General features: G+C 46.6%; 1 protein-coding gene across 1 annotated transcript in view; it reads left to right on the top strand.

Annotated features, from left to right (window-relative positions):
* Tanc1 (tetratricopeptide repeat, ankyrin repeat and coiled-coil containing 1) overlaps positions 1-12356 on the top strand; it is a 229565-nt gene extending 217209 nt beyond the window's left edge. The window contains exons 23-27 of the mRNA XM_028769164.1: positions 1530-1662; positions 3367-3458; positions 5617-5763; positions 6625-6725; positions 7356-12356. Coding sequence (XP_028624997.1) covers positions 1530-1662; positions 3367-3458; positions 5617-5763; positions 6625-6725; positions 7356-8787 — 1905 coding nt within the window. The 3' untranslated portion in view covers positions 8788-12356. The remainder of the gene's footprint in view (positions 1-1529; positions 1663-3366; positions 3459-5616; positions 5764-6624; positions 6726-7355) is intronic.
* The last annotated feature ends 2262 nt before the right edge of the window (positions 12357-14618 follow it).

The raw sequence follows: 14618 nt of genomic DNA, 5'->3' as shown, positions 1-14618 counted from the left end.
CTCCTGTGTGTGTGCACTTCCAGTGTGTGCACCTGCTCCTGTGTGTGCACTTCCGGTGTGTGCACTTCCGGTGTGTGCACCTGCTCCTGTGCGTGTGCACTTCCCGAGTGTGCACCTGCTCCAGTGTGCTGGATGGGTCAATGGAAGTTGGTTCTTAGCACCCTGCAAAGCTGTGTCTGACATGGACTGTGTGTGTATATACACATGCCTACATGGTATATGGGGTCTTTTCAGTTGTCTATAATTCCGTTATGTGCCATTCAATCCAAGACTATTAGTCAAGATTTCAATGCGCTCTTTTTCAGAGATGTATTTATCTATTGTGTATACAATGTTATACCTGCATGTGTGCATATGGCTGTGTGCCAGAAGAGGGCACCAGATCTCATTGTAGATGGTTTTGAGCCATCCTTTGGGTGCTAGGACTCAGGAATTCTGGAAGAGCAGCCAGTGCTCTTAACCTCTGAGCCACCTCTCCAGCCTTCATGCACTCTTAAAAGCCTAACAGTGCTACCCCTACATATACTGCAGACATGGAGGGGAACATGTGTGTTCCATTCATGGTTTTACTTTATCATGTGCTGCATATAAATAAAATTCCTCCATAGGTCATTCAGAAACCACTTTCACTTAAGAAAAGGCATTATTTGAACAAATAGTTAATTATAATATACTAATTATTTTAAATTATTTTCAGTTAAGATTTTAATTTACAAACTAAGATTTCTAGGACAGACACCATGCCTTCACCAGGCTGTACGTCCCAGAGCTCTGCAGTCACCAGCACTGTGGAGCTACTAGGGACTCTGCTTTCATTGTCCCATGTGTCTGATAAGAGGCTGACCAATAGAGAAAAATGCCATGGCTTGTCTATCCATCTATCAGTAGAAATATCAGTGGACAAACATCTCTTAAAAGACCCCATTCGATCTTTTTGGCTATGGCTATGTGCTCAGAAATGCACTTGCCAGATCATATGGTTTTGAAAAATAAGGTCTCACACAGCCCAGGCTGGCCTCAAGCTGTCTACTGCAGCCAAGGTCTTCCTGCCTCTACCCCTAAATACCCCGATGGCAGATGTGTGCCACTGTCCTTGCCAGTTTTTCTGCTTTTAACTTCCTAAGGACACCCCATCAGCACACGACCTCAGGCTGTATGAATCTGTGTGTCTGGAGCAAGCCGGGGCTCATGGAAGAAGCCATTGCTAATTGCAGGCGAACAGGCGAGGCAGGCACAGGTCACAGATCGTGCACCTCAGCACACACCTGTCCGCCTGCGGGCTTCTTCCTCATCACTGACAGTTGTCACTGACATCGCTGACAGTTGACAGGGGAGAGATCTTCATCATTGAAGTGCCTCTCTCTGGTGTCACACCAGTTTTATGTCCATGCCCCCTACCCCGTGACCAGAGCCATCTCAAGTGAGTGTTAGCTGAGACTGGTACCCCCACAGTCAGAAGGCAGAACTGGGCAGGGGCCTGCTCCTGCCAGGGACTGCTGCTCAGGTTTCTGCTGCCCCTGCTGTCGTAGGTGCTATATCTGGTGGAGAAGGGAGCCGTGATAGAACATGTGGACCACAGTGGGATGCGCCCCCTGGACAGAGCCATCGGTTGTCGAAACACCGCTGTAGTGGTTACTCTGCTAAAAAAAGGAGCCAAACTAGGTCAGTGAACTCTACTTCCATTCAGCAGAGCCAGAGAGCTGGCTGCCGGCATCTTACCTGAAGGACCTACAGAGTATCTGCTAAGGGTTGGAGAGCTTCCCTCCATCCCTCTCTCTCTGCCTTCCCGCTCCTTCTCTTCTGTCTCATGTCTCATTTAATCACAGACATCCAGAAAACTGAAGCTGCGTATGATTTTTCCTCTTAAAAAATGACATATTATTTGTGGGTATGAATACAAGTTACACACACAGGTCAAAGGACAGTTTACTAGAGTTAGTTCTGTCTCATGGGTCCCCAGCCTTGGAGGCAAGTGCTTTCAGTTGCTGAGCCATCTTGCTGGCCTTTAGCTTATAACATTCTTTCCAGGAAGGTAGAGAGCAGAGGATAAAAAGGAGGGGCAGTCTGGGATCATGAATGGACCGGACACTCACATCAGGAAGTATTAGTATCTTAATTTTCTACTGCCGTGAAGAGAGCATGGCCCAGGCAACCTACAGAAGAAAGAGTTTACTGGGGAGTTGCAGTTCAGAGGGTGAGCCCATGACCATCATGGCAAGGAGCGTGTCAGCAGGCAGGCATGGCTCTAAAGCAGTAGCTGGGAGCTTAGATCTACTTTTGAAGCCTCAAGGCTCACCCTCCGTGGCACATCTCCTCTAACAAGGCCACACCTCCTAATCCTTCCCAAACAGTTCCACCAACTGGAGCCCAACCAGTCAAATATATGAGCCTATGCAGATCTTTCTCATCCAAGACACACTTAAGTTCTGCTTTAATTGCAAGTGGGCTGAGCATCAGTAGCTCAGAGAGGCCTAGATGGGTAGAATTATCAATGACAGCTTGATGAGAAAGTCGTGACTCCAGTACACACAATTTCTGTGATGGAGACACTGAGGAGGTCCTTGGATCAGGAATGGGCATTAACTAGGGGTGGTGTGGAGGCCCACACATGGCTAGTACAGCATCACATAGATTCTGCACGAATGCAGAAACTACTGAAGTGCCCCTAGTTTTGTTTGCTCTCCAGGCCTTTTGGCCATGAGTAGCTGGGGCTACATGGAAACAGTGTGTCCCGGTATCAAGCAGTTTCCTGTTTTTACCTTGATCCTGTACATAGATGCTGGGGATGCCATCTTTTTACTTGGAAAAAAAAAAAAACCCATGGAAGTTCAGTGGCCTCCCAGGGTCATAGTAAGTGGCAGAGCTGCATATGCGTGACTGGCAATGTCCCAAGGCTAGGTTAGAGGCTAGAGAGAAGGCTGTAGCCAGTGTAGACCAAAAGAGAAGCTAGACGGGGACAGGACAGGGGACCCAAGCTAGGACCTGAGAGTGGACCAAGGTTAGAGTACAGGAGTCTCACGTCAGCAGCTTCCCACCCTGCCATACTAGGTGCTGCAGGGAACGAGGAAGGAGCCTTTGAGGGGTTAATGCTGTCAGGGAAAGGCAAGCACCTTAGTTTCTGTTAGTAGCATGGTAAAGAACGCTTTTGTAACATTGATGATTCCTCATGGAGGCTGGCGTGACATCCAATAGTTGAGAAGCTTTAACCAGCTTGCTGTCCCCCTGCTGCCAGGGGCCCCTAGACCCAGCCCAGCACTGGCCTTGCTGTGAGTTCCTGCAGCTTGTACCGTGGAGTGTGGAGGCTGCAGGAGAGAGCTGCTTCCTCTGGGCTAAGGAAGCACCCCTGACGGCATGTTTATTTTGCAGGAAATGCCGCTTGGGCGATGGCCACTTCCAAACCTGATATTCTGATTATACTTTTACAGAAATTGGTGGAGGAAGGAAATGTAATGTACAAGGTAAGTGGCTTTGTCTCTTTCTGTGCTGCTGCTGTTGACCTGGGGCCGCCCCTCAAATTCTTTTTTTTTTTTTTTTTTTGTTTCCCTCACAGAGAGGGTCTTTTTTTTTTTTTTTTAAATATTTATTTATTTATTTTATTGATGAGTACACTGTAGCTGTCTTCAGACACACCAGAAGAGGGCATCCAATCTCATTACGGATGGTTGTGAGCCACCATGTGGTTGCTGGGATTTGAACTCAGGACCTCTGTAAGAGCAGTCAGTGCTCTTAACCACTAAGCCATCTCTCCAGCCCCCCGCCCCTCAAATTCTTATTGGATGTTGTAGCCATGCAGGGCAGTAACTTAGTAAGAACAGACGTTCTGAAACATTCCAGCATGACCTCTTGTCTAGATGCCTGTTGACGTCCAGACAGCTGGATCTTAGTGGGAAAGGACTTCTCTTTGAGTTTGAGGACGATAGTTACTAATACTCCAGGCGGTAGCTACTGCAGGAAGGAGAGCCACTGCTGGGTGAGCTGGCATAGCCAACAGGAAGGTCCCTTGGCTTTCCTGCCTTTCAGAGTTCCAGTTATGGCCCTGGACCTAGTTAGGAGGTACATAACAAAAGACACCAAGAAGCATTTACAGAAGGAAAGACTGAGAGAGGATGGTGCATAACTGCAGTTGTTGGCTACTAAGCCTGGCAGCCCAACTCTGAATCTTAGGACCTGGCAGCCCAACTCTGAATCTTAGGCCCTGCTGGTGGAGGGAGGTAACTGAGTCTTCTAGGTTGTCCTCAGTGTCCACACGTGTTCTGTGGCATGACTGCGTCTACCTCATACAAATATATACAAAATAAATATTTAAAAAGAAAATTAAAACCATTTAGTGTCATCGTGCCCATGCTCCACCTTTTACCTTTCAGTTCTTGATTCTACAAATTTGGGAGTTTTAAGTGCTTTTAGTGATATTTTTATTTAATGTAATCAGGTAATATATTCTCAGTTACTCAAGAATAGTTAATTTTCTCAGTTTTTCCACGTTCCCCAGAAATGGAAATAAGGCCCATAACTTCATAAATTTGACTTTAAAATTTCTCCAAAGAGATATCAGTTTAGATCCGTGGTGAGTAGCCAGTAGTGTATGCTTCAGGCTTTGCAGTCTGTGTAGACTAGCCTGCCATTGCTGGTTCAGAGCTAGTCATGGGTTATGTATGCACAGGCAAGGGAGTGTGCCTGTGCCCCAGGAAAACTGTAAATACACGCCTGTGAGTGGTGGGTGGCCACACCGGGGTTAGGTAGACGCATTGGCCATTTCCATAGATGACTATTCTTTCAAGACCTGTAATTAGGCAGAATTAAGAGTATGGGGGAGGGACCCAAGATTATGACTGCTTTAATCCGTGTCACTACTAGGTGGCTTTATTTGCTATGTTCTTGTTTCTTTTCTGTTTTTTTTTTTTTTTTCATAGTAACAAATAACTAGGCATATACCCTGACCCAGCAGGGTTCCCAGCTTGAAGTCGGTTGGAAATTGAGTTCAGGGCGTATATTGTTGTGGCTTTGAAGTGGTTTTAATATGGATTCTGCTAGGTAATTATGTCAGAAATATCAAGCCATTTCCAACAGGCGGCAGTTCCTGCTGGGCAGCGAGGCTGACTGAGCAAATGGATTTCTTTAGCCTTGAGAGTGATGTGCTGTGTGTGGCTCTGAGTTTTAAAGCCAATTCTTCAGTGCTTCTGAAGGAAAAATTACTATTCTACACCACGCTGCAGGTTTATCCGTGAGGCGCCAGCTGCCTTAGAAACTACAACATTTTTTTTTCATCTGGTTTCTGTTATACTTGAAATTAAAATGTATTTCAGTGAAACACAGTTCCTGAAATAACGCTGAACTTAGATGTGGGAAGATAATTGGATGCAGAAGATGGAGGATTAGTGATTTATTTTTGCAAATACCTTCTTGTTGAGCCATCTTTTTCCCTGCTGGGTGACAACCCGTGAGGACAGTGCAGTCTGAGACCATTCAGACTGGTCAGTGTCCTGGTTCCTACGAAGACACCTAGTCATCCGGGTCCTTTCCGTGTGCTGTAAAGATTTTACATGGGGGTCTTTCAGCATGGTGATTCATCTTAGAGCCCCTGGGAAAGAATAACTTTATGTGATTTTTGAATCCTAGAAAGGGAAAATGAAGGAGGCAGCCCAGAGGTACCAGTATGCCTTACGGAAGTTCCCCCGGGAAGGACTCGGAGAAGACATGAGGCCGTTCAATGAACTGAGAGTCTCTCTCTATCTCAATCTGTCACGGTGCCGAAGGAAAACAAACGTAAGCTGGGAGCTGTTGTCCCTCCCAGTTCTTTGGCAGTAGGTGAAGGCCAGGCCCAGTCTTATGGATCTGACTGGGGTGCCGTGGGGGCCTGCTGCTCTCAGAGACCTCTAATAGGTCACAGCCACTGTCTGCCTCCCAGAACACTGATGGAAAGTGCTTAGGTTGATGGAAAGCTCTTAGGTTGATGGAATGTGCTTAGGTTGAACTTCCTTTGCTTCAGTTGAAAACAGTAAATGCAGGCTGTGCCCGCCCCTGCCAGCTGTGACTGCCAGTGTTACCAACAGTCCAGGACCTTTTCTCTCCACATTCAAGAAGAGTCCAAGACAAGTGTCCACTACAGTTAACCTGCCTTGTGACCCTTGGGTTTGCTTAGTAAATACTCCCAGTTTATAGCCAGTAGTGGTCAGCTTGTACTTTGTTAGTAGTAATAGACATTTTGTAGTTCTTCCTACTGGTTTTGAATTTCACTCCACCCCCAGGCCACTCCAAGCCCCACTCCTCTTCCTGCTCCCAGCCCCAATGTAACTCACCTGCCCTGAGGCGAGGCCGTCACCTGCCCTGCACACAAACACATACAGCCAGCTCTTGGCCCCTTGCCTGCTGACTTTGCCTTCTGTGTGCTGCGACACTGCTTTCTCCTGAGCTAGAATTGCTGCTTCTGTGCTGGATGCTTAGGGATAGTTAGTCATAAGCTCTGATTATCTATCTTAAACAGACTGGGGCAGGGGTGGAGGGTAAGGGGATGTGCCTGCCCCGCCCCCAGGACCCCGAACGGCCTACTTCCCTTAGGGTAGAGTTCCCAGGAGACAGACCTGTCTCTCAGTGCTGCTTCTGACTTTATTTCCCTGTTGATACCAGGACTTTGGCTTGGCAGAAGAGTTTGCTTCAAAGGCTCTGGAGTTGAAACCCAAATCCTATGAAGCCTTTTATGCCCGGGCAAGAGCAAAAAGGAACAGCAGGTACTGTCTGGAGTCACCCACGGGACTGCTGGGGCATTTTTCTGGGAGGTCAAACCTGCTAGTTGAGTTTAAGGGTATATTCCTTCATCAGTCATTAGACACTTCTCATTCCTTCCAGTAGAAACCAGTAGCTTCCAAGAGGCATGGTCGTGGGTCATGAGTGTTTCTCCCTTTAGTGGGTAACGTTCATTTTCTTGACATTCTAGTATCTTTCCCACTGTACCCCAACACAGAACACCTGCTGAGTTCTTGTCTCATATGAGACAGACAAATAGGGGTGACACAAGAGCAGAAGAGGTTATGTCTGAACTCTGAGTTAGAAAGGGACATGAGGAGGGCCAGAGAGGGCCTCAAGCAGAAACCAGTGTTTAGAGGGACAGGATTCTGTCAGCAGGATTCTGATACCCTCTGTCCCTAGAGCCTTTATAGAGAGATCAGAGACCCAGAGTCACAAAGCCCTGGGTTAAAATGCAGCACTGTTCTTGGCTCAGCAACTCTGGGCCAACCAGGACTTCCCCAGCACATACCTGAACCTCACCCCTTTCCCTTTGGGACAGCTAGCTTAAGGACAGGGCACCCGGAGCATGCACATACGTGGCTTCTAATCACATCTTATGCTCTCTCTCGAAGGCAGTTCCTGGCAGCTCTGGCTGACCTGCAGGAGGCTGTGAAACTCTGCCCCACCAATCAGGAAATCAAGAGGCTTTTGGCCCGTGTGGAAGAAGAGTGCAAGCAACTCCAGAGGAACCAACAGCAAAAACAGCAGGGTCCCCCTCCAGCTCCATCCAATGACTCGGATAATGAAGAGGAGGCACCAGCCTCTAGTTTAAAGGACCACTTCCCCATCGAGGAGGCAGAAGAGGAGGAAACCTCTTCACAGGAAGAGTCCATTTCCCCGACTCCCAGATCCCAGCCACCACCATCTGTCCCTTCCCCATATATCCGCAACCTTCAAGAGGGATTACAGTCCAAAGGCAGGCCAGCGTCCCCACAGAGCAGGGCAGGGATCAGCAAGTCCCTGAGAGAGACTGTAGCTCAGCCAGGCTTGGTTATGCAGCCTACCAAACAGGCACAGATAGTGAAGACCAACCAACATCTGGGTTCGGGGCAATCTAGCATGAGAAACAGTAACACAAAAATACAAGTCTCTTCCCAGAACCCGCCCCCAAGCCCCATGCCGGGTAGAGTATCTGCAGCCCCTGCCGCGAGCAGAAACCAGCATTTAGAGGGAACTGGTCCCTTCGCTGCAGGAACTGGTTGTGGTCACTTCGGGGATCGGCTGGGCCCTAGCCAGAGCCTCCAGCTGCAGCGCGGTGAGAGCGGCCCTGCGTACCCTCTACCGAGCAAAGTCAAGGCTGCCGAGAGGCTCCTGGCTCATGCCTCTGTGGCCGTGGACATGGCTCCTCCAAGCCAGGGTGGACCCGTGAGCTGCAGCGACGTGCGGCACCCGGCTTCCCTCACTAGCTCGGGCTCTTCGGGCTCTCCATCCAGCAGCGTAAAGATGTCAAGTTCCACCAGTAGCTTGACTTCAAGCAGTAGCGTTTCAGATGGATTCAAGGTCCAAGGACCAGACTCTCGAAACAGAGACAAAGGTACAACAAGCCAGGTGCAGGGCGGCACTGCGGAACACAGGCCCCGCAACACTCCATTCATGGGCATCATGGACAAGACCGCCAGGTTCCAGCAGCAAAGCAATCCTCCGAACCGCTCCTGGCACTGCCCGGTGGCAGAGGGGCTACTGACAAACGCTGCCACTGCAGCTGGCCTGCAGTCTAACTCGGAGAAACCCACTCTCAAGCCAGGAGGCTATTGTAGCCAAGCCAAACCGTGTTCAGTGTCCCCCCTGAGCATGGGCGTTCACAATGGGGCTCAGGTGAAGGAGCTGGAAGAAAATAAGTGCCAAATTCCAGCCCTCTGTCAAGACAACAGGATAACTAAGGGTGTTCCTCATCTCTACCCAGAGGGCGTCTCTAAGCAGCCACTTCATGTCAGTACGGAAGCCCACAGGAGCCACCTCACTTCAGCGAAACCAAAGCGATCATTCATAGAGTCCAATGTGTGAGCCTTAAGCAACCCCTGTGTAGAATCTGGAGTGCAGTCTGTTGGCTCGTGGTAATAAATGATGTCTCTTTTTTTTTTTTTTTTTCATAATAAAAATTACATGTTAGCCATATTTTCCACCTCTTAGGTGGATCTGATGCCATTGACATATTAAAACTGTAGGATAAAACTATAGTAAGTAGCTAGAAATCAGCCATAAACAGAAATACTAAACAGCATTGAAAACTGTTGTCAGCTTCTATCTGGTGATTTAAAGGCTGCCAAGAAGACATCAACCGAAGCCATTCTCTTAGGAGATCATTTGGCTTGCTCTGTGTAAAAGCACACATACTTAGAGAAGAAAACAAAAGTCCACTGGTAAAAGTTTTTAACTCCTGACATAATATCTGGAAGTATATTCTGGAAAAGATGGGGGGGGGCTTTTTTTTTTAAGTTACAGACCCCTTAAGTCAAACCTGTCCTTACATATGTGTAAAACATGCAACCTGAGTGATTTCTAGCTGGATATAAATGTGGCTTTTCTCCTGTAAGCGAAATACAAGCGCATCCAAGTATCGTCGCTATCCTGGCAGGTCAAACATGATACGGTCGTTTGTAGAGTATTTTTATAGCCCTCTTTTTGGAGCTGTACTTCTGCTTCACAGTGTTGCTGATAAGAGAGAACAGGCTAGCTAGAATTTTGATTGATGTCCAGGTCTGAGTTGTGCAAAAGTACCAAGAAGAACACTCTTAGCGGTGACTACAAATTAGCCCTAACAGGTTCCAAAAGTGTTCTGAACAGTGACAGTCCCCGAAAACAAGCCTGTAATGTCCTCTAGGGACAGTGTTCAGATAGGATCCTTGAGCTCTGGGTGACGGTTTTGATTTCCTTATGCAGCCCGTTATTTCCTAGTCACGGCGAGTTACATATATATATATATGAATAGTTAGCCCGTTTTATTCAGGCTTGTAAATATAACTCAAAGGAAGTTAATCTAAAGACAAACAACAGAACCCCGCCATCTCTCTGCATGTTCTTTGTAAGCTCCATCCATGCTGGTTACCGCACTGAACAATCCGTTATCACGGCTTGTAACCGTATACCCGCAACGACACTTTATCTCATTTGTATGGACACCTCTGAGGTGCTACTTAAATCCAAGCTGACATATTTTTCATCTGTAAAGATAAGGTACAGGAATGAATCTTGGTTTAAGGTATTTTTATATGAAAGTGGTGTTATTGGAAGATGTTCAAATGCTGGTTTGAGAGAGGTGGGGGAGGATTTTCTATGCTGAGATGTGAAATGTATTTTCTAGAATCGGGGAGAAGGAAGTTCTATATTTTGCAGACTGTTTTAAACGTGAGCACCTGCGATGCTTCTGTGAACATCGTTAAGGTTTTGTACGAGAAGGAACCTTGCACCGTCTTTCAGTGTGTCTGTTCCTGTGTGTCGAGTGCTTTGTACAGACAGCTAGACCGTTTTTATAAGCTCTCTCTGAGCTCCGCTCCAATTACTATGGCTTATTTATTGTTTTCCTTAATATTTGTGAAAGTCTTACTCCTTTGTTATGTAGTTTGTTTCTGCACAACTACTGTACTTTTCCACATGGAATAAAAACCATTACTCCAAGTGGGTTGGTGTTCATTGCTCAGCGGGTAAGCAGACAGGGACACCTCTGCAACGGCTCTCTGCCTCGCTTTAATGTCACCCTAAAGAGTAAAGAGCATGTTTAATATACCACCAAGCACGCATTTCATTTTAATTTCAGAAGAAGGTGGGAGCTTCTAGAAATTCCAGAGTATTCCAGTCTCTAAATAGTGATTCTTGCTTAAATAGAAAAAGCACGGGACGAGCAATGTGGACTAATGGCATCTCTGGCCACAGACGTCTGTCTGTACACTGTAACTGCCAGCGCGCTGTGCCTTCACAGGACAGCTCTGTCTTCTAGCTCATTTGCAGTATCTTCCCATTGAAGCCATCTGTCTTTATGCCCACAGGTTTGTCTCAAACCATGTAAGAATAGAGATTGTTTTGGTTGTATCATGATAAAATTCTTACTTGAAGTATTTTATATTTTTAATTCAAAAAAAAACTGGAGACTTTCCCATATCCATACTATATTCACACTGTCTCCATGGTTCCCTGTCGTCCATCCAAGGCCTCCTCCCATAGCGCCCCCATGCTTGCTCGAACTCATGACCCTTCAGTTATTGTCACACACACATACCCCCTAACCTGCTAAGTCCAGTTAATGTTGCTCGGATGCACATGCATTTAGGGCTGACTAGCCCATTGGGGAGCTGGCCCCTGGAGAAGGTGAACTCTTCATCTAGAGAAGGAGATCCTGTGAGATCTCCCTCATCACTGTTGACAGGTTTCTGGATTTTTTTTTAAAGTATTTTAAAAATACTTTTTTTTTTTGAGAATTCCATACATGAGTATATGACCACTCCCCCAGTTTTCCTCCTCCAACTCCCCTGCATCCCTGTTGATCACGTGCCATCGGAACTCCATGGTTTGTTTTTAATAACTTACGCGCAGTTAACGCTGTGCATGACCTGCATGGGTATGGGGCTCTCCATGGAGCAAGGGAACCTACCACCGGAAACACCTTCCGGAAGATTCTCCTTCCCTTGGCAGCCATCACCTCCCAGGAAAGGGTAGCTTGAAATCTGAAGCTTAATACTAATTTAGGTTACTGTTTTGTCGATGATGTTGCTTACAAGCCTAAGCCCAGACCTCAACACTATTTAAAGGTAAGCTACAAGAATGGGCCAGGAGGGCTAAAGTACGGCTGACAGTTCTCGACCGTCCGGTACAGCGAGCAGCCAGCGTGTGAGGAGAGACTGCGTTAGTGTCAGTTCTGATTTAGTTTGGTAAAAGACAGTGCATGCTCATTATCCAGGGAAGAAGTGAAACGTTGGGAAGCTCCAGGTCAGAGCCCTGGGCCCCTGGCCCACAGCGTCCAGCAGGGAGTTGTTTGGCATCTTCTGTTTATATAGAAAGTGCTAAACTTTGAAAATTAATAGTTTTCAGGCTTTTTTGCTTTATGAGTACCTAAGAAATCTAAAAAAAAGAATGCTTTTAAATTGCCCTTTCTAGCAGGGACTTTCAGTGATGTTACCTTTTATGTAAAAAGCTAGCCAAGCTTCCAGCAAGTGTGTGTGTGTGTATGTGTGTCCATATATGTCCATATATGTATATATGTGTGTATGTGTGTGTGTGTATATGAGACAAAGATGCTTTAATGGTGACTCTCTTCTAAACTAAAAAAAAAAAAAAATGTTACAAATAATTTCTCTCCAGATTGCAATGTGAAGCACCACTTTGTAGAACCGATTTTCACTTGTATTGCCCACAATGAAACTGTAAGTCATGTAGAATAAGATATATGACCCTCTATAATAATACATGGAGGAAGGAAGGGGTGGGCCTATGAAACAAAAGAAATACAGTTCCACGTCTGACCAGAAGCTCACAATGCAGTGGTTACAAAGAAAGCCCATTGCTGTGGCAGCTAGAGTTGGCAATTTTCTGTAAAGGAACGCACTGTGTGTTTATGAAATAAAAAGTAAACGGTGTATTTACATCATTTATCCCCTATTTCTTTTTCTTTCTTTGTTTTGTTTTTGGGGGGCCGGGTTTCTCTGTGTAGCCCTGGCTGTCCTGGAACTCACTCTGTAGACCAAACTGGCCTTGAACTCAGAGATCCACCCGCCTCTGCTACCCAATGGGAATAAATGTGTGGACCACCACCACCCACCTTTTTTTTTTTTTTTCTTTCTTTTTTTAAAATTTCTAAGCAGTATTTTATTTATGCACAGCAGACTGGGACAATCTAGTGATTAAATATCCACAATGCTTTTCATTTAGAAAATACTTTTAAGGTGTGTTTATTTTATTTATATGAGTATTTTGTCCATCTGAATTAAGTTTGTTTGCTTTGTGTATTTCTGGTGCTTGTCGAAGCCAGAAGAGGGCGCTGGATTCCCAGGACCTGGAGTGACAAACTGAACCCTAGTTGTAAGGAAGGACAACCAGTACTCTTAACTGCTGACCCACTTCTCCAGCCCCTCATTTACAAGATTTTCTAATTTCTTATTTTCTATAGTGCTGCATGAATGATAGAGCGCTTTCCCACTGAGCCATCCCACAGGCTTTTAAAAATTCATTCATGCTGGGCGGTGGTGGCGCACGCCTTTAATCCCAGCACTTGGGAGGCAGAGACAGGCGGATTTCTGAGTTCAAGGCCAGTCTGTTCTACAGAGTGAGTTCCAGGACAGCCAGGGCTACACAGAGAAACCCTGTCTCAAAAAACCAAAAAAAAATTCATTCATTTACTTGTTTGTATATTCACCCATACATTCATGTTGTTTGAGACAAGGACATCCCAACCATTCCCCCCACCCCAATAGGATCTTTCTCCATTCCCCTCCCCTTCTCCTCTGAGAGACCCTCCCCCAATATTTCCTACTTCCCCCGCCTCCCCCCCCCCCCCACACACAAAGTCTCTGCAGGGATAGGCATATCCTCTCCTACTGAAGCTAGACAAAGCAACCCTCTTGGGGATGGATTCCATGGGCAATAGCTTTGGAGACTAAGCTACATGTTTGCTGCATATGTTCCAGTGGCCTCGGTCCAGCCTGTGTATGCCGTTTGGTTGGTGGCTCAGTCTCTAAGAGCTCCCTTGGGTCCAGGTTAGTTGATTTTGTTGGTCCTTCTCTGCAATTCTATCCCCTTCAGGGCTTTCAGTCCTTCCCCTAACTCTTCCAGAAGAGTCCCTGACCTCCACTCAATGTTTGACTGTGGGCATCTGCATCTGTGTTAGTCAGCAGCTGGCTGAAACCTCTCAGAGTATAGTTATATTAGGCTCATGTCTGCAGTCATAACATCATTAATAGTGTCAGGGGTTGTTGCTTGCCCATGGGATGGGTCTCAAGTTGGCCCAGTTATTGGTTGGCCATTCCCTTTGTCTCTGCTCCATCTTTGTCCCTGCATTTCTTTTAGCTAGGATAAATTTGGGGTTGAAATTTTGTGGGTGGGTTGGCTGGTGTCATCATCCCTCCACTGGGGGTCCTGCCTGGCTACAGGAGCCTTGTCAGGTTCTGTATCCCCACAGTTAGGCATCTCAGCTAATGCCACCTGCGTTAGCTCCCCGGAGCCTCCCCTCCCAGGTCTCTGGGACTTCCTAGAGATTTCCCTGACCTCAAGCTGTGGATTTCCATTCTCCTGGCCCTGTTTCTCCCCACATCTGATCCTGACACTCCCCCCACCACACCTCCATTCCCCTCCCCCAGTTCCCTCCCTCCATCTGCTTTCTATGACTATTTTATTCCCCCTTCTAAGTGAGATTCAAGCCGCTTGGGCCTTCTTGTTTAGCTTCTTTGGGTCTGTGGGGGTGTCATGGGTATCTTGTACTTTTTGGCTAATATCCACTTATCAGTGAGTACATACCACGCATGTGTTTTTGGGTCTGGGTTATCTCACTCAGGATATTTTCTAGTTCTATCCATTTGCCTGAAAATTTCATGATGTCCTTGTTTTTAATAACTGAATAATATTCCATTATGTAAATGAACCACATTTTCTGTATCCATCCTTCAGTTGAAGGACTTCTGGGTTGTTTCTAGTTTCTGACCATTAAGATTAAAGCTGTTATGAACATGTGGAGCACATGTCCTTGTAGTATGGTGGAACATCTTTTGGGCATATGCTCAGGAGCAGTATCAGTAGTGTGGCTGCGCTGGGATTCTTGGGATAGACAGGCTAGTTGCAGATACATGGGAACTTGTCTTCCTGCCTTAGTCTACTGAGCACTAAGTTGGGTTATAGGCAGAGCCTGTAACAGG

This window comes from Grammomys surdaster, unplaced genomic scaffold (genome assembly GCF_004785775.1).
Source record: "Grammomys surdaster isolate TR1022 unplaced genomic scaffold, NIH_TR_1.0 191, whole genome shotgun sequence".
Classification (NCBI taxonomy): Eukaryota; Metazoa; Chordata; class Mammalia; order Rodentia; family Muridae; genus Grammomys; species Grammomys surdaster.
This window is presented reverse-complemented; position numbering and strand designations above follow the sequence as displayed.